Raw genomic sequence first — 19,097 nt, forward strand, 5'->3', positions numbered from 1 at the left:
TCCGTTGGCTCACAGGGCTCTGCTCTGCTCTGCTAAATTGACCTCTGTCCTGGGCTTGGCTCCATTAAGACCAATGAAAATCGATAACAATACCAGGCCTGTCTTGTTTCAACGTTGCAAGTGATTTTCTACAAGATTCAATTTTATCTAACAAGAGTGAAATTGATATAGACGAAGAAAGAATATTGCCACAATAAATGTCCTGTCTTAAATTGTCTCATTCTTAGTTGAATCGCTCTTTTCCAATTCAAAGTTTGTTTTTAAATTCTTCTTGTCTAACCGGAAACGAGTATCAAATAATAAAAATACTGGAAAACTGACTATTACTCACAATAAATGTCCTGTCTTAAATTGTCTCATTCTTAGTTGAATCGCTCTTTTCCAATTCAAAGTTTGTTTTTAAATTCTTCTTGTCTAACCGGAAACGAGTATCAAATAATAAAAATACTGGAAAACTGACTATTACATATTTAACCTGTCTGCTTGTGCTGATTTAAAATATAATAACGGGAGAATGGAGTTTTTTACAGGTAGATCCCGTGAATAAATTAAGAGATCGAATCAGTGTTGATATGCTGATTTCCACTTCAAAGAAATTTAGTTCATTTCCATGGAGTAAAGATAATAATTACAATATCCACTTACAATAATCACTCAATGACGAAATCCGACAATTTTTGTTATAAGAGAACATCAAACTGAATAAATGATGTCACATACGTATTATAGTACCTACAGTATAAACGAAACTGCTGTTTTCTGCTCCTTCATCATCATCGTCAATCATCAACCATAATCATCATCATGATCATTATCATAAGTATACGCTATTATCAAAATAATGATGATGATGATGATCATTATCATCTACCTCAATTTAATCACCAAAGAAGTGATTGATCAGTCACATCAGTCAATTCTTTCCAAATTGTATCAATTGTCCAATTGCATTATATTATAATAATTATTAAAGTTTATAGTTAATTAATTTAATAGCTGGATGATAGGAACAAAGGAAATATATTCCAATATGCACTAATGATACACATGCAACGTTTAATATATGTTTATTGCTAGTATCATAAATAATTCCATTACAATATACTTCTCTTCGAGTGTGAAAAAAAATATAGTTTTTGCTTCAACAAAATAAATAATTATCATACGAAACGAGATATCTCATACTATTTATTCAGTAGACAGCTTGACAATAATTGTTCACTTTTCCGTCGTAAATACATACAAATATTATATTGCAAGTTTATATACCCGTTTTATTTGATCGATCGTGCCAAATATGTTTTCAATTTCTAAAGCAAAATTGACACGCTCCTTCTAAAAGAAATTTCAACATAAATTGATTCAGTTTTGTCAGAACTGTATGAAAGACTGGAAAAATAACAGAATCTTTGTACGCAGTCAATCAAGGAAGACAAAAATGATTTTCTTTCTCTCTCCACGCCACTTATCATATTGTTATGCAAGGTATACTCCTCGATTATCCTAGATACAGCCTATATAGAATATTTACAAATGATTCCACAAACGCTTCAATGAACACATAAATAATAGTAGCCTAGTATTATTTTAACACTCACTTGCTATTTACAAATATATTTTTACATTATGACATTAGTTTGTACATGTACAAGAATGGGTGTTTTTGGTTCTCTGAAATGTGATGTCAATTCTGATCATATCCATCAAATTTTACAAGCTCAAAAAAATGTTCTTTTTGTGAATTTGATTGTTTGGTGTCACAATCATTCAAGGTAGCAACGTAGTGATTTCAATTCACCATTATTACTATCAACTCAAACACTGTTCACATTCCTCACACATTTCTTCTCCACAAGAAATTTTATACACGGAATAAATCACTATTATTGTACATGAAGAATAGGTTCGAGCTGGTTATCAAGACGAAATACCGAGTTCTGATTGAGAATAACAATCTTCACATAATGAATTCATGATAAATCTTGGTACAATTCTAATTTTTTAAAGTAATTTTCTCGTCATTAATGATCACTAACTTGATTCGCACCTAATCATCAACAACAAAAGGCACTGAAACATTATTTTCAATTGAAAGAAATTAATAATGGGTTATGATTGATAGGTTGATAAAAGATTTCGTTGGTAATAGAATACAGTTTATCTTGATATATTGCTTTGTACATGAGATATTTAAAAGACAAATTTCAAAAGAAATCAGCAGCCATACTTTTTTATATAGATAGTGCATCTAACATATTGCCTGAATCAACAGATGGTAAAAAACCTTACGTAAAAAATCAAGAAAATAAAACATCTTCTTTGGTGTCTCAAATGTAATTTTAAAATTTATTATAGAATAAAATTTCAAACAGATTGAAATAGGAAATGATTTTGTATGCAGATGCATTCCAGAAGCTGATGGATTTTGCAATAACTTGGTCCATCAAATTGATTTCATAGAGTGAAATCGGATTTTTAATATTTTTTGGGTTTTCAAGTTACTAGTGATAGTTCAAGAAAACAGACTTATTAATTCTCAAAATTATGGCAGTTGTTGGAAATTCACGTATTCCTACCGTGCCTGTTACTTTCCTGGCTGACTTATTGAATGTGTTTAGCTGACGGTATGAAATCAGAAATTGAAAAAAGTTATAATAATTAAATAATTGAGGAAAATGAAGAGACACGAGATTGTTAGTAATTTCGAGGATACTGATATAAGGTCTTAAAACTAAGTAAAAGTATGGAAGACTTGTTGAAAAATACAAATTTGACATAATTATTAATATTGACCCATGGACTTTCTTTTGAATCTTACAATGTCAGATTCACTCGAATATAAGGTATTAAATTATCTACACATTAAAATTGGAAAGATCATTCATGATATTCTATCCAGCAATTATAATTGTACAACGGATTGTCAAAATGGTTATCACATTCACGGAATAAATGGAACTCGAGCCTCGTAAGAATTTATAATTTCGTCAGTCACTCAAATACATACGTCCTATAAATTCGAGTTACAATGAGACTTCCATTTTTGCCTCCAATGATGAATCTAACATAATATTTATGTTGGAGAAATAATTGTTAAATTAGATTCCAAGTTGAAAAATTACTTTTCTACTTAAATTTAGAAACGTTGCAAAGGCCAATATCTATTGCTTCGGTGAAAAATGTAAAAGAATAATTTTTCTTTTTATACTGTTCATTGTTTTATCAAGTAAGATTTCGAAAAATTGAATGATTTTAGTTTTCGTACAGTTGATTGATAAGTTACGAATGATCCGTCTTCAATTCCTAGCTCTCGTCTATTTATTGGAGTTTTGAGAGAAGTAACTTGAAAGGTGATTGAAATAAGCTGCAAAGTCCTTTTCGATTTCCTGATAAATTCATGCATGCTATTGTTCATCAGCTATATAAATAGCCAATCAATGGCAATTTTCAAGAAACTATAGTGAGCAACAACTCCTAAACAAGCGGCAAACCTTATAGTCCTTTAAACTCATTTTGATATTTGGATGATTAAATAAATTCTCTGTAATGAATTTGGGCCATGCTTCATCATTTGATTAAAGTCCCATCTTGTATTTTTATTTCAAATTTCACAACATACGCGCATAATCCCACATATCGTGTTGTGTTATACCTTTCCAAATATATTTTTTATCATATTCATGTTTCGTATTAAAACCTTGTTGGTCAACCTCTTTACTGAGCTTTGAAATTGAAATTTTTCAATTTTTTTTGTAAATTATAATTTAAAATTGATTCTTCAGGAAATAACTAACTAAGAGCTACAAACTACGTATGAGATTCTCTTGACGTAACAACATCTATACAAATCTTCTGTTCTAAAGCTATGTAAGTTTGCGAAATATCAGTTCATAAATCACATAAATAATCTGTCTCGATTAATATTGCTCCCATTTTTGGAGGTATTGCCAATTTCGATTTTAATCGATGATTCATAATAATTTGATTATTATTGTGTGAGGTATTGAGTAGAGATAATAAACGTCTCATCAACTGGAAATTGAAAATTTCCTGTCGGAAGTTGCATCATCCATTTATTTCTTTCACACAGCATAGGCCTTCTATTTGCGAGCATCTCTGATTATTGCCTTCTCTACAATGTTCATAGATCTTTCTCAGTCAGAGCGGATGAAAATGTTGATTGAAACGTCAGAGTATAAGTCTGTAGAGCCGCATTGAAACACATTCATTCATCTTATGTGAGTTTTATATGAGGCTGTATATGATTGAGGCTGTGGGCTTGCAATCTGTAAACGGTATTGAAAGAAATGACATGACTCGAGAGCAAGAAGTCTGAAAAAAATTTGCTGATTTGAGTTCACACAAATGAGAAGTGATCAAATGTAAGAAAAAAGACAATACAAGGAGAAATATGCTTAGGATTATGCTATCAAGAGAGTATTTATCATTCTTAATGTCATTGTTGAAGCTACTCGTATACGGATTTCTTTAGTATAGGCCTATGGAGTTCTATGTCAACACCAGGGATTGGAGAATTCATCACAAGTTCAAGTGTTACAAGGATCTATTTGAACAATGACCAGGTTCAGCAAGATAATGGGATTATTCATAAATACAGTAGTTACTTAGAGAAAGGCTCATGGAATTCACACCATGTTAATCATGTTATCAATGGTATGAAGGGAGGTGAACCGCATGATATGCGACAAGAACACAAAAACCACCTTATATCACGATAAGGAGTCAAGTATTAGAATCAAAAAGTATGAATTAATCATTGTTAATTATCAGGTTGATTGATTTAGAATAGGAAATGACTTGAGCTATTGATACGAGAAAATCGTATCAGACAGCTCGTGATAATGATGCAGCTTCCAAACGTTTCTGAGTGAATTAAATGGATTCCGATAAGTGATGAATGGTATTATGGGTACGGGCTATCTTACAATCTAGGAATAAAATATTCGAGTATCAACAGCTCATAGAGGGATCATATGGGTAACATTCATTTGACTCATTGTCAAATCAGATTAAGTGGTAACTCTTCCAGCCACTCGTATCCTCGCATCACATTACTTTTCCAGACAATAGATACTAGTTTTTTCGTTAAGATACGGCTATCAAGTTCTAATAATAAAAGTTCCGTTCAAATCGAATCTCTTAGAGATGATTCATCTACTCACACTTATACGCTAAATGTTAATCTATAAAGTGTTATAAAAATATTTTACAACAACAAACACGGTATAATATAACGCTACAATAGTGTTTTCTTATTCGGTAACAAAAGTAAAAAACTAGATTATCATAGATTAATCTCCAGTCAATTTTTGTGCTCAATACGCTTCCCAATAGAAAAATCTCGAGGTAATGTATCGAATGTATTGATTGATATCGAATGAGAAGTATGATAAATAAATTTCAAAGAATTTTGGAGATTCATTGAAGATTTTAATCTTGTAATAAATAAGTATTTCTCAGAATCTAATGAACAGCGTGGAGCATAACTTGAAACAATGCATAATATTCATTTCTCTACAAAGTATGTCAAGCTTAGGAGAGTATTGAGTAAAGTATTCAAAGACAACTTGATAATAACATTTTCAATGCTATTTATCTTTAAGAACTCATGATCTGAATATGGATAGTATAAAGTGGTTGCTTTGATTTTTGAATATATGGTTTGTAGGTAACCTGGTGCCGGCCACATAAGCTGAGATAACTGAAGCGTTGCATCCTCAGCCAGCTAGCGATACCTGGTCGTCGGTCCGAATCTCGCCGGTAGGCATGGATGTTTGATCATCTCGTCAAATCATTACCCAAGCACGAGCTAAAGGTCTATGTGGGCATCATCCGAAATAAGAAAAAAGAAAAACTTGATTCCTATTATATCCTTTGTTCTGGTTCATTGATGAACCAGAATATTGATAGCGGCGATTATTTCCAATGATTTATGATAATGAATATTGATTGCAACTATATTTTTCGATTCGAGATTGTTGGGTCTCTATGAATAATGTGGTTATAAAGCTCATTGCTAATCGATCGCTACATTTTGGGAAATTTCGTTCATTTAATTTGAGTAATATTCAATGATCATGGAAGAATAGAGTTTTCAAATATTGTTTCAAATATCTAGTTGATAGTCGTCACTTTGTTCAATACATTTAATTTTCTGATTTCTAATCTTTGAAAGCTGGATTAAACTATGGAGTAATGAATATTGGGAAGCGCTCAGCCAATTAATATACTTTGTTTACTGATACTTGCTAACACACGAAATTGTTCTATTCATTGGTTGTTGTTGTTTATGTATATTTTCGCCAAAACTGATTCAAAGCCATGAGCATTCAATAATCCTCAATTATTGAATAATATTTCTATAATATCTTCAACTCTTTCCCATGGTATTGAATCGTCTCACATACTGGAAAAATAACACATTCTAAATGCTAAAGCATTCCACAAATGTACAAATACAAAATCGATACACGTGCTAAATCACCAACTATACCTTGGACACTATCAAAATACATCCAAAATAAAAGCACTATTCCAGAAACTCACAATTCATTGATCTCGTACTGTACTGATGGATGGAAAAATCTTGGTATTCAACCTAACGTTATTCGCTCAAATGATCAATCTGTCTTACAGGTTATTCAACTACAAATGCGAAAAAACAACAAAGGACATCGAAAAATAAGGCAATAACAAATAAGGTATATGAAAATCGATTGGGATAACTACTGTAGAGAAATGTTAATATGAGTCCAGTAATGATTTCGAGAATGTGCATTGAAAATTGTAACAAATAGCTCGTTTTTTGTGCGTTGTCAGCAATGAAATCTATTTAGAACATTATCCAGTTTTCCGAAGGTCCTTCAACTATGGAATTTTTCCCAAATCGTATGAAATTCTCTGGAAAGTACACTGTTACTTTACCTGATTTTGATAAAGATGGATGATTGAGTCAATAAATTATTGGATTGCCTAGAGAAGAGTACGCTCAATGCTTGACAGTTGATTGGTGCAAAAAAGATACCAAAAACAGGGCACATGCGCACTACTGAATTCCCCTAAAGCCTGTTACACATCGATTTTTGGACGTTTGATTTTTTGCCGTCCTTATGAATTCTATCACATTAAATGGAACTTGGTAAAGAAAATCTGTTTGACATAATCTGATGAAATTTTTAGGACGGAGAAAATCGTACGTCCAGAAATCAATGTGTGTGTGACTAGCCTAGCGCTTCTAGTATCAATATATTATTTTCTCGTAAATGAACTATCAATATAGCAGCTGCCACTCCGAGACTTAAAGATTACCACTGTCGAAATGCAAAATACTTCCGTGCTCTGGGTTTTGAATCAGCTTTGCCCAGGAAGCAAAAAGTTACGTTGCCTAGAATTAATTTAAGAAGAGTAGTCGCTTGAAGCATTGTTTAAGCATTGTTCATGGGGCAAGTCTGATCTAGACTCTGGCCTCGGATCACAGACTGCTGCCGAACTCACTGGAGCGCCGGCGGTCGGCATGCCTGAGACACGCCTCCGAGTAGATGGACCGCGTGCGATCGTCGTAGCGCAGCGACGGCCGCCGCACGTCTAAAGCGTCGAGGTCGGACGGCGGTCGACGGCACAAGCTGCAGAAGGCGCACTGCAGCGTGTTCTTGAACGCCTCGCGGAAGTCGCGGTTGAAGTAGGCGTAGATGAGCGGGTTCAGCGTCGAGTTGAAGTAGCCGATCCAGAAAAGCACTGCCACCAGCGAGTCGGGGCAGTAGCACGCCGGCCCGCACAGCGTCGTGATCACGTACCTAAACAATCCAATCAATTTAAATTCAAATTTATTTCTCACACATACCTTATTGCATTGTCATCTAATTAACCTTATTGGATAGCAATGCTTCTTGATTAGAAGCCAATATGTGATTAATCGTTTTGAAAACATTACTTATCCAAGTTTCAACTAATTAACTTATGACTAAACGTTGGTTGGTTGATCGCTTAATCCTCTGTCTGAGAGTACGTATTGTGATAGACCTGTAATATTACGAAGTTTCTCCCACCTTATAATATTACAATCATGATAAATTTTATATTATTGATTGATAAGATAGGATGAATTGAATAACAGTTGAAAGATTGAACATAGAAATACTTGTATTGCCTCTTACAAATTGTCAAAATACAACCGGAATTTATAATCACATCATCGCATTTTCATAAGCTATCAAAAGAATAATATTATACAGAATTAAATTGCGAATTACTTATCCTATTCACATGGGGCCGAGTACAATCAGTATTGTTAACACTATTCTTGTTTCAATATGTTAATTATTCTTGTTGGGTAAAAATGTTGAAAACGTGAACATGCTGTATTAAAATTGTACCAATGATCGTCCAATTTGAATCTATGGCTGGCCACTAACGGCAGGTCATGATAAGCATGATGTGTGTACATGTTTATCATGCGCACACACACATGTTTTGTCATCAGCGAGAGACTTTGAATTGAACAAAAAACAGCTGTTTGACAATGTTTTCAAACATAAAATAAACAACGAATAACAATAAATAAACCACGGGAGAACTACAATGAGAAATAAACAACAAAAAATCGAAGATACAAAAACCCAACTCCAAAAATGCCTTTCACTTTGATGACACAACAATGTATAACTACATGTGTACCTGTACACACATGTTCATCGTGCATGTTGTCGTTAGTCGCCAGTCCAAGGAATACAAAAAAGCAACGAAGTGATACATGATTTTAGGGTGAATCAGGATTTCAGGAATCAGAGCAGGATTTCATGTTATAGTGATTGTATACAGAGTTGATGTTGAGTCTCATGAAATTTGAAGTACTTGCTTCAAAGTAGGCTTATTTCCATTTCATAGCCCTAAAACATAATTTCACATGAATATCATATTCTGATTCCTATTTTACTCGCCTACAAGTAATACAAAATGTCAAGGTTGTACTTTTTATTACACCCATGGTGGAAACAACGCGTTCGAGAGATTAAAAACAGAGAGGTCAAAATATACTTTGGATCGAGAGGAATGAAATGGGAAACTGAGAGGTAGCAAAGAGCTGTCGACTCGATGGCCTGGTTTTACGTGTTCTCTGTCTCTCTCACTTCTCAATGATTTCACTGGGAGGAAGAATAGGAGCAATAGAGAGATACGATAGGAGAAAAGTTAACAGACGTGTCTACTGCGTCGGGAATTCCCCCGGGGTTCACGCTGGCTTTTCCAAGACAACGGACAGCTCTCGATGCCTTTTCCATCCTTTGTTTTTATTCAGCAGTAACAACATTAACATGTCACTATAATTCCATTCCGTAGGGATCGAGTTTCAATTTACACAATGCGAATCATGTGTGTTTTGATATTACACACAATATTCCCGATCTCATTTTAATTTAGTGTTGGATGTTATATTAAGCATGATTCTTGTTACATTTTAGACAAGAGTAGAAAATACCTGTATTATTATTATTGTCAAAAGTGGCTCCAAAATGCGGATTCGATGTTTTTCTAGTGTTCCAGAGGAATAATGTATGAGTGAAGTTTCATGTATTTCACTGAATAAATGAAGAGAAAAGACTAGTAATGAATTCCAAATCAGTCTTTAGTGTAAGTTACATAACAGTCAATTTGGAATAATATCAGTTGAATACAGTATATTATTAGAATTATCGGTTCCAGACAGGGACTATGTGTTGTCAGATTTTCTCATCTCCACAAACCAAATAGAATATTTGTTTATTAAACTACATCATGTGGAACTTGATCAATAATTTTGATCAGAATTATTTTTGATACAAATTCTATGTTATGTACAGTTTTCCACTCACAATAATATTCAGTAAAGTGAATATAAGTCAAGTTATAAGTTTTATGAGTGATATGAAATGTAATGGATGATTTCTGATAATAATTGTTGGTATATTCAATACTGTTACAACAAAGCTGAACCTCATGACACATTTATAAGCATTAAAGCTTATACAAAAAATTGTAACCCGACATCTCAACAGTCACAATCATAATGGAGTATTAATGTTCAATTGATGACTTTCATGGAAGAAGTTATGACTATAGCTGAAATAATACGATGTAATTCTGAAGCTTATACCATAGAAAAACAATAGCATAAATCAACAGTAAAAATTGCGACATAAACGCCCCAAACCATGGGATATATACTTGCAATATTTTTCTCTATGGTAATACTGAAGGTAATGTGAATATTCTAATGAAATACTGAAGAATACATTCAATTCGATATCCTATACTATAAACGAGCATTTTCTGTTTATATGTTTAGATGTTTGGATGTTTAGATGTTTAGACGTTCATATATGTTTGTATTTCACCGGATCTCGAAAACGGCTCTAACGAATCTCACGAAATTCAGAACATAGGAGGTTTATAATATAAAAATTTGATTGCACTAGATCTCATCCCTGGGAAAACTCGCTGAAGGACATTAAAAGGATAATTATTATTCATCCTTGGAAAAACAGCTGATAACAATTATTTCGTCGCCTGTTGATGATGGAAGTGAGTGAGCGAGCTCATGTGTGTCAAAATTATGACTCAGCTGGTGAACTACTGTAGTCATTTAATCAGGTACTTAGTGCCGGTTGCAAAAAAGCCGGGCTATTATCAATCCTGATTGATTCCAGTAGATCCATCCTTTTGAAATGGTCTTCTCTGATTTGGTTCACGTGAAATTAATCAGGATTAAAATTTAACCGGGTATTGTGCAACCGGGCCTTTGTGAGGGAAATTTCTGCATTCCTCTGGGAATTAATCTCAATTTACTGTGATTAGATAGAACATTTCTGTATGAACTATGAATGTTATTATAATTTCATCTTTCGTAATAAAATGTTTATGCTTTTGTACTCCAGAGCGAAGCTCGGACCCCGATATTTTATAATTAAGCAAGCAATTCCTGTATATAAAATTTGGGACGGAAAATGAAAAACTTAATTATCGGAATTTGAGGAGAATCTATAGATCTGAATTGAAAGCATCTAAACTGAATACCAATGTTAGGTTTATCGAGTCGGCAAGCAACAAATGCTCAGCTGCTTGGAAAATCTTTAGAAAACAAACTGTCAATGTCAATAAAGTATTTTCCAAGCCTTGCCATGTACCTCAGGGAGTACCACAAAGTTCAATATTAGGACCATTGCTATTTCTTTTGATGATGAATGATGCAGGTTTCAGCACTGATTCAAGAATAGTTTGCTATGCAGATGACACCTCCATGCTCTCGACCGATTCTGACATTGCAATTCTGAAAGAAAAGATGTCTACTTGTCAAGAACAAGTGAGCCTATGGTTCAGGGCAAATAGCTCGCTTCTCAATAGTGGAAAGACACAATAAATGATCTTAGGTTTGAGACAAGTGGATGAGAGGAATGTGAAGAGTGTGAAGATTCTTGGTATACACCTCGACCAAAGACTAACATGGGGCCCTCATATTGATTATGTATGTTCTAAGCTGAACCGAGTCTTGTATCTCCTACGAAGATTAAAGGAATTTGTTCGTAAAGATTACCTTAGGATGACATACTTTGCTTTCTTTCAAAGTACTTTTTCGTATGGTCTCTCTCTATGGGGGTGTTCTCCTGATACTCATAAAATCCTACTGCTTCAGAAGAAGGCAATAAGAACTATTTCCAATGCTGACTACTTGGAGCACTGCAAGCCATTGTTCATCAATCAAGGGATAATGACTGTTTATAGCTTGTTTGTTCTCATGTTGGACGTGAATGTAAAGAAAAATATGAATTTGTTTATATGTAGGGAAAATATTCACCACCATTATACAATAAATAGGCAACACATTGATGTGCCCTATACCAGACTTAATAGAGTTCAGAAAAGTTCAAAGTTAGTTTCTTTAAAAATATTCAACAAGCTAACCAACAATGTGAGAGCCATGACAATAAATGCCTTTAAGAATAGATTAAAAATGCTTATATTATATAGAAATTTTCATGGACTTGATCGAAATAATATCATTTGTTGACATGACATGACAATTATTCTAAACTAGAGTATATCATTATTTTCAAAGTTAATGATTATTTGACAATTTTAAGTGATTAGTGAGTGTTATTTTGTTATTCAATTTGGTTTGTGAACAATCTAAATTAGAAATTTTTATTTTCAAATGTTTGGACTGAAAATTGAACCTTAATTCAAGTGTATGGAACATAACCTACTTTCTGGACTATCTATAGTGTATGGATCAAAATTCGGGGAAGAAAAAGTTTGGGCTATGCCAGTTAGTCCTTCCCCAATCATTTTAAAGAATTGTGTTCTGTTAAAGAATAGTTTATAAATAAATAACAAGGTAAGCTCGGTGCCTCGATATTGATCAGACATTAAGGTGCGTACAGATACAGTTCCACAAACACGAGTATTTAATTTCATTTTTCATCAGCTGTTGCAGTGCTTATGATATCTGTATCTCACTATCTGTGTCTCTCCACAAATAAAACTATATCCATAATCAGCTGATGAAAAGCCAAATGCGCGTGTTCGTGGCGCTCAAGTCTTTAAGCAACTTCAAAGTTTGGAATTACACAATGAGAGTTGAGATGAGTTTTCGTTTGTGCGTAAATACCATCGTCGACTATGACAGGGTGCGGATATCAGATTGGGTAGATTTAAATTTGTCTGAATAACCTGAAAGGTTATGTTCAATTATGTTTTAAAGTTCATACTTCTAAATGGCAATATGTTGATTTTATTCGGAATGTTTTGATTCTTAAATAATGAACACAAATATCGAAAAGTTATTGGATCAGCTGCTTCAGGACACTTGAAATTCGGACATATGAATGTTGACGTTGACCGTGGAAGTTTACGCACAAACGAAAACCCACACTTAGACATTGGAGCTTGAAACAAACTTAATATCTCACCATATTTCCGAGTTTTTTATCAGTTATCAACTAGATTCAAGGAAGGAAGGAATAGTTGAAGGTTCGAAACTTTCTCTCTCCTGATCATTTAATGATAAGAGTTACTTGAACAATATGGGAATCGTTGAATAAATACCGCTAAGAATTCATGAAGCGATTGAATTCAGTAATGAACTTAGGAAATTCTTGTCTCAGAATACATCACAGCATTCAAAGAAGGACCCAGTCTGAAAGAACTCTAGGACTGTGGAGTCGCATGAAGTGTTCGGTTGGGGTTGTGAATAAGACCAGCGAAATGTCTTTTGTAGAGCAGCGAATGGAGGCGGAGGGTCGCCTACTCCGACTACGCCTGACGGATATTACCGACTGGCTTTAACAAGAGTCTTCCCAACTCCTTTGTGGCTGAATATTTGCCGAGATGGCTGGACGACAAGTCGACAGAATCCACTTCACAGGCGAAATATTTTTCCGCCTGCACACCCATCCATTTCTTGCCAGTTCCTTCTCTCCTATTTTCTACCTATCCCTGTTTTCCAGGCCCGTGGAACATTTTAACTTGGTGAAATTCTTCTTCACGTTACGGTGATCACGAAAGAGAAGAAGAGAAACACGTTTTCTTGTTTCTCTGTGGAAGAAGGTATTCGATTTTAGTGAATCTCAAAGCACCAAGTCAGCATCCCAACAATCTGATAGATAGATCATTGAACATGGATAAACCGTTATTCATGAACAAAAAATTGAAATCATGCACAAAGAGTGAGAAATTATAGATTAAATACCATCGTCGACTATGACAGGGTGCGGATATCAGATTGGGTAGATTTAAATTTGTCTGAATAACCTGAAAGGTTATGTTCAATTATGTTTTAAAGTTCATACTTCTAAATGGCAATATGTTGATTTTATTCGGAATGTTTTTATTCTTAAATAATGAACACAAATATCGAAAAGTTATTGGATCAGCTGCTTCAGGACACTTGAAATTCGGACATATGAATGTTGACGTTGACCGTGGAAGTTTACGCACAAACGAAAACCCACACTTAGACATTGGAGCTTGAAACAAACTTAATATCTCACCATATTTCCGAGTTTTTTATCAGTTATCAACTAGATTCAAGGAAGGAAGGAATAGTTGAAGGTTCGAAACTTTCTCTCTCCTGATCATTTAATGATAAGAGTTACTTGAACAATATGGGAATCGTTGAATAAATACCGCTAAGAATTCATGAAGCGATTGAATTCAGTAATGAACTTAGGAAATTCTTGTCTCAGAATACATCACAGCATTCAAAGAAGGACCCAGTCTGAAAGAACTCTAGGACTGTGGAGTCGCATGAAGTGTTCGGTTGGGGTTGTGAATAAGACCAGCGAAATGTCTTTTGTAGAGCAGCGAATGGAGGGTCGCCTACTCCGACTACGCCTGACGGATATTACCGACTGGCTTTAACAAGAGTCTTCCCAACTCCTTTGTGGCTGAATATTTGCCGAGATGGCTGGACGACAAGTCGACAGAATCCACTTCACAGGCGAAATATTTTTCCGCCTGCACACCCATCCATTTCTTGCCAGTTCCTTCTCTCCTATTTTCTACCTATCCCTGTTTTCCAGGCCCGTGGAACATTTTAACTTGGTGAAATTCTTCTTCACGTTACTGTGATCACGGAAGAGGAGGAGAGAAACACGTTTTCTTGTTTCTCTGTGGAAGAAGGTATTCGATTTTAGTGAATATCAAAGCACCAAGTCAGCATCCCAACAATCTGATCGATAGATCATGAAACATGGATAAACCGTTATTCATGAACAAAAAATTGAAATCATGCACAAAGAGTGAGAAATTATAGATTAAATAGAATCTTCGAAAATGAGGAATGTGCAGGAATCTGCTCTCTGCTTTGATGAGTTAAATGAACAAAGTTCAGTTGCTCATCAAATAAATGATGATATTGAATCAATACAAATTGTAATCATTGTAATTCTATGATGAGAAGGGATTTGGTTTCGTGGTCGCGCCGACAAGCTATAAGATAAGTTAAGCTTCTTGCGCCTGCTACTCCCTTTGAAACGATGATCAATTTAAGAGCTGAACTCCTCTGAATACCATTTAAGAGTATATTAAAATCGCCCGGTGGTTCGGAACCCACCCAAAGTTGTAAGTCAACTCATCTATCATCGCCATCTGTCTCATTACCAACAATCAAGCCTAGAGCTCATGTGGGCAAAAAGTTCTACTAGTGAGGGAAATTTCTAATGATTAAATTAAATAATGGCCCTAAAAATTGATTGTGCCAACTTATGTATGATATATATCTTGTAATTATTGCACAATAACAGTCCACAGTCCGTTCAATTTTCTGTTGAGCTGGCATGCGGACAGTCATGTATTCTATCGAATGGAATCCAATTTAAACATTGAAAATGTATTCCAATAATAATTACTACGAATACTCAGATCTCATCTAACTCTTCTAACACATTCCAAACCTGTTTTTAGCAGAATTAAAGTATTAGATGGATCTTGAAAGACTAGGCGATACATTACCCAATCTAATACTATAACAGTAAATAACACTATAATAAAAGTAGAGACACAAAATATACTTTGAAAATCTGGTGTGGCGCACTCACACAACTTTCCTTGCCGTTATGAAAATTGTTCACTTGACGCTAGTGTGCACGCGCATCTCAAGTCTACTTATAAACAAAGATCTGAGCCAGCTGGTGACAGGACAATAACGCTGGAGACATACGATGTCTGCTATCTCTTCATAGTGAATCATTTAATAGAATCAACAGTTGCCAACAGTTTGCAATTGAAATAATAACATTTTCTCGAATTTCATGCTTATTTTCAATTTTAGGTGAAAATGTTACTGAACATTAATTGTAGATATTTTCATGCTTAATCTTTTCCATTCAATTTTTTGTTTAAATCTTATCTGAAGCCTGTTAATTTGGGAATCTAAAATCGAACTTTGCATAGATGGAGCGGAGCTCCTGAAATTTTTACAGATATGAGACTTGTCGCAGTTGATAGAGCTTATCAATTACTATTTCTGGTATAAATTTAATTGAAATCGTTGGAGCCGTTTTTGAGAAAATCGCCAAAAACCTTGTTTTTGACAACATTTTCGCCATTTCAACCGCCATCTTGAATTGCATTTGATCAAAATTGTTCGTATCGGTTCCTTATATTGTAAGGACCTTAAGTTCTAAATTTCAAGTTATTCCGTCAATTGGGAGATGAGATATCGTGTACTCAGACGCACATACATTCATACACACACACACACACACACCACACACACACACACACACACACACACACACACACACCACCACACACACACACACACACACACACACACACACCACACACACACACACACACACACACACACACCACACACACACCACCACACACACACACACACACCACACACACACACACACACACCACACACACCACACACACACACACACACACACACACACACACCACACACACACACACCACAACACACACACACACACACACACACACACACACACACACACAACACACACACACACACACACACACACACACCACACACACACACACACACACATATGCAGACCAATACCCAAAAACCTATAGAAACGTATAGAAATTTAGAAATTGGGGTACCTTATTTTTTTCGGAAAGCAATACTTTCCTTACCTATGGTAGAATAATTCACACCTATCATTGATAATTTATGAAAGGTCAGAATTCAGAGAACTAAAACAAATCAGTGAAAAAGTGAAGAAATATTCACATTCAATCCACTCCGTTATGCTCTTCTTTGATATATTATCATTTGAATCGAAGGGTATTGCATTTATTAATTTGCTGCTTGTGTAAATAAATTGTCTTCTAATGAAAGTAAACTTTTTAGGATAAATTTGGAATTTTTCTATTACATTATTTGGTCGTAGTTATTACAAGTTGTAGATATGTTTATTTAATTTAGGAGATTAGCTTCTATTTTTAATAAGTATTCCAGTATAGTTTCAACGTAGAGTTGTCTAACAACTGTAAATACATAAAATTCCTGGAAAATGTGATGAGTGGGGTATAATATCGGTTTATTCAAAATGGTTTTATTAATACGCTTTGACAATAAAAAGGTTATTCAGGTGTACATCAAATCCTGTACATCCCTGGACAGGCAGATTTAGCACCCAGTGAGATTGGGCTCCCAATCGGGATCTAGTGATGACAATCACTTGTAATCTACATTATCATTCTTTGTTGAGAAATATTATGCCGACACCACACTATTGACAAGTGCGTACAAATGACACAAGCGTGAGAGTGTGGATGGCTACTGTGCCATTGCTCGTTTCCACTTACCTTGGCTCCTCTCGCGAAATGGATTTGGGGACGAGACGAGCCAAGGCCAGACAAACGAAGGCAAACGGCCAGCCGGGCATCCAGGAATACATCCCATCCACAGTCTCGTCAACCATTGTGTGCTAGTGGCAGGCGACTCGACAAGCGACTTGATGAGAGTATTGGGAGAGTATGGCCAAGGTATTGGTCTTAATCATTACAGCAGTCAAAAGCATGTATACACGTGTTGTTATGATGTCACATGTTATACATGATGCATCTTTTATGTTATCTATGCTTACCATAGGAAGAATGGCAGCCAGCAAAGTATGAACGTGCCCATGATGATGCCGAGCGTGCGTGCAGCCTTGTGCTCACGCTTCATCTTGATGATATTGCGGTCCTTGGTGGGCGTGGAGTGCATGGGTCCGCCCGCCGGGTGCCCTGGGCCCACTTCGTGCAGAGTCAGCGTTTTGCTGGAGCCGCCGCTGGAGCTGAGCATGTCGCCGTTGCAGTCGCGGCCGTGGTTCAGCAGCATCTGGTTGCCGATGCGGCTGTGAATCGCTTTCTCCTGCCTATTCGCCTCCCGGAATATCGACAGGTACATGAACACCATGATCGTGCACGGGATCCAGAACGATATCGAACTCGATACTATCACGTACACTTTGTTCACCTGTTCACAATACGAAAACAGATCAGTCAAAAAGTAATATCACAATATTACAGAGACCAACTTAATGTTCGTGTTACAGTGTAACATATATCAATGTATAACAGTATTCATTTCAATCTTGAATATTCGTAGCTGATGATTTCATTCTAGGATTACAAATAATTAAGCTGAAAATCACAATCTATCTTGTGATAGATTGTGCTTGATCATGTGTGATAGAAAAAAATGGAAACAGATAAGTGTATTAGCGTTCCATTCAAAGTAGCTTCACAAAATGGAACGTTTCAAGATATATTATGGTTCATGAAATCCTTCCAATTTGTAGACTATTCTATCATTTGAGTATTATTATGAGCTCCAATATCTCTATTGTTATTATAAGTTGATGGATGATAGTGAATCCAATCCTGGAATTGTATTTCCACTTGTTTTCCACTTGTATCTCCTTGTTTTCTGTAACTTTTGTATTTTGTATTATTTTGCTTTAGAGAACTAAACTATTTGAGGCAGACTGTTATCATTACTAGTTCATATTGAGTGATATTGAAAAATTAATTAATAATAATATTATCCAGTAAATTAAAATAATTATCGTACTGCAAGATATTTTTAATACAAGTAGGGACTATATATTTTAATGCTCTTCCTTTTACTCCTATAATTTAATGCCCAAATTATGATTAGATATTGAGAAGTTCTACAGGTTTCGACAAATATATATTCATATTCTACAAAAATCATTATTCGCAAGAATTTTTAAATCAACTTTTGTTTGTAGAATAAGATGAAGTACTTGGAAAATTGTAATTGACCATTAGTAAATAGTCCAAATTGTGTAAACGCACAATTCAACCTTTCAAAAACTTCAACTTATTCTACAAACAAAAGTTGATTTGAAAATTCTTGCAAATAATATTTCTTGTAGAATAAAAAAGTTCCAATCAAGTTGAAGTTGTTGAAAAGTTGAATTGTGCGTTTACACAATTTGGACTATATACTCTTGGTAGATTAGACTAATTGTGAAGTAGAAAATATTTAATCTTAGTTTGCTTTTCATGTTCTACTATGATGATCATTAAGTGAATAACCGAGTGGGAACGATAGA

The 19,097-nt window shown here is 34.9% G+C and overlaps 1 protein-coding gene across 7 annotated transcripts in view; it reads right to left on the bottom strand.

Annotated features, from left to right (window-relative positions):
• Positions 1 to 1,050: 1,050 nt before the first annotated feature.
• The window catches only part of LOC111044256 (octopamine receptor beta-2R), a 217,148-nt gene continuing 199,101 nt past the window's right edge, over positions 1,051 to 19,097 (bottom strand). For all 7 annotated transcript variants that reach the window (XM_039424595.1, XM_039424568.1, XM_039424600.1 and 4 more), the window contains 2 exons: positions 17,619 to 17,992; positions 1,051 to 7,814 (listed from right to left, as the gene is read on the bottom strand). In XM_039424595.1, coding sequence (XP_039280529.1) covers positions 7,493 to 7,814; positions 17,619 to 17,992 — 696 coding nt within the window. In that variant the 3' untranslated portion in view covers positions 1,051 to 7,492. The remainder of the gene's footprint in view (positions 7,815 to 17,618; positions 17,993 to 19,097) is intronic.

Source organism: Nilaparvata lugens, chromosome 1 (genome assembly GCF_014356525.2).
Source record: "Nilaparvata lugens isolate BPH chromosome 1, ASM1435652v1, whole genome shotgun sequence".
In the NCBI taxonomy this organism is placed as follows: Eukaryota; Metazoa; Arthropoda; class Insecta; order Hemiptera; family Delphacidae; genus Nilaparvata; species Nilaparvata lugens.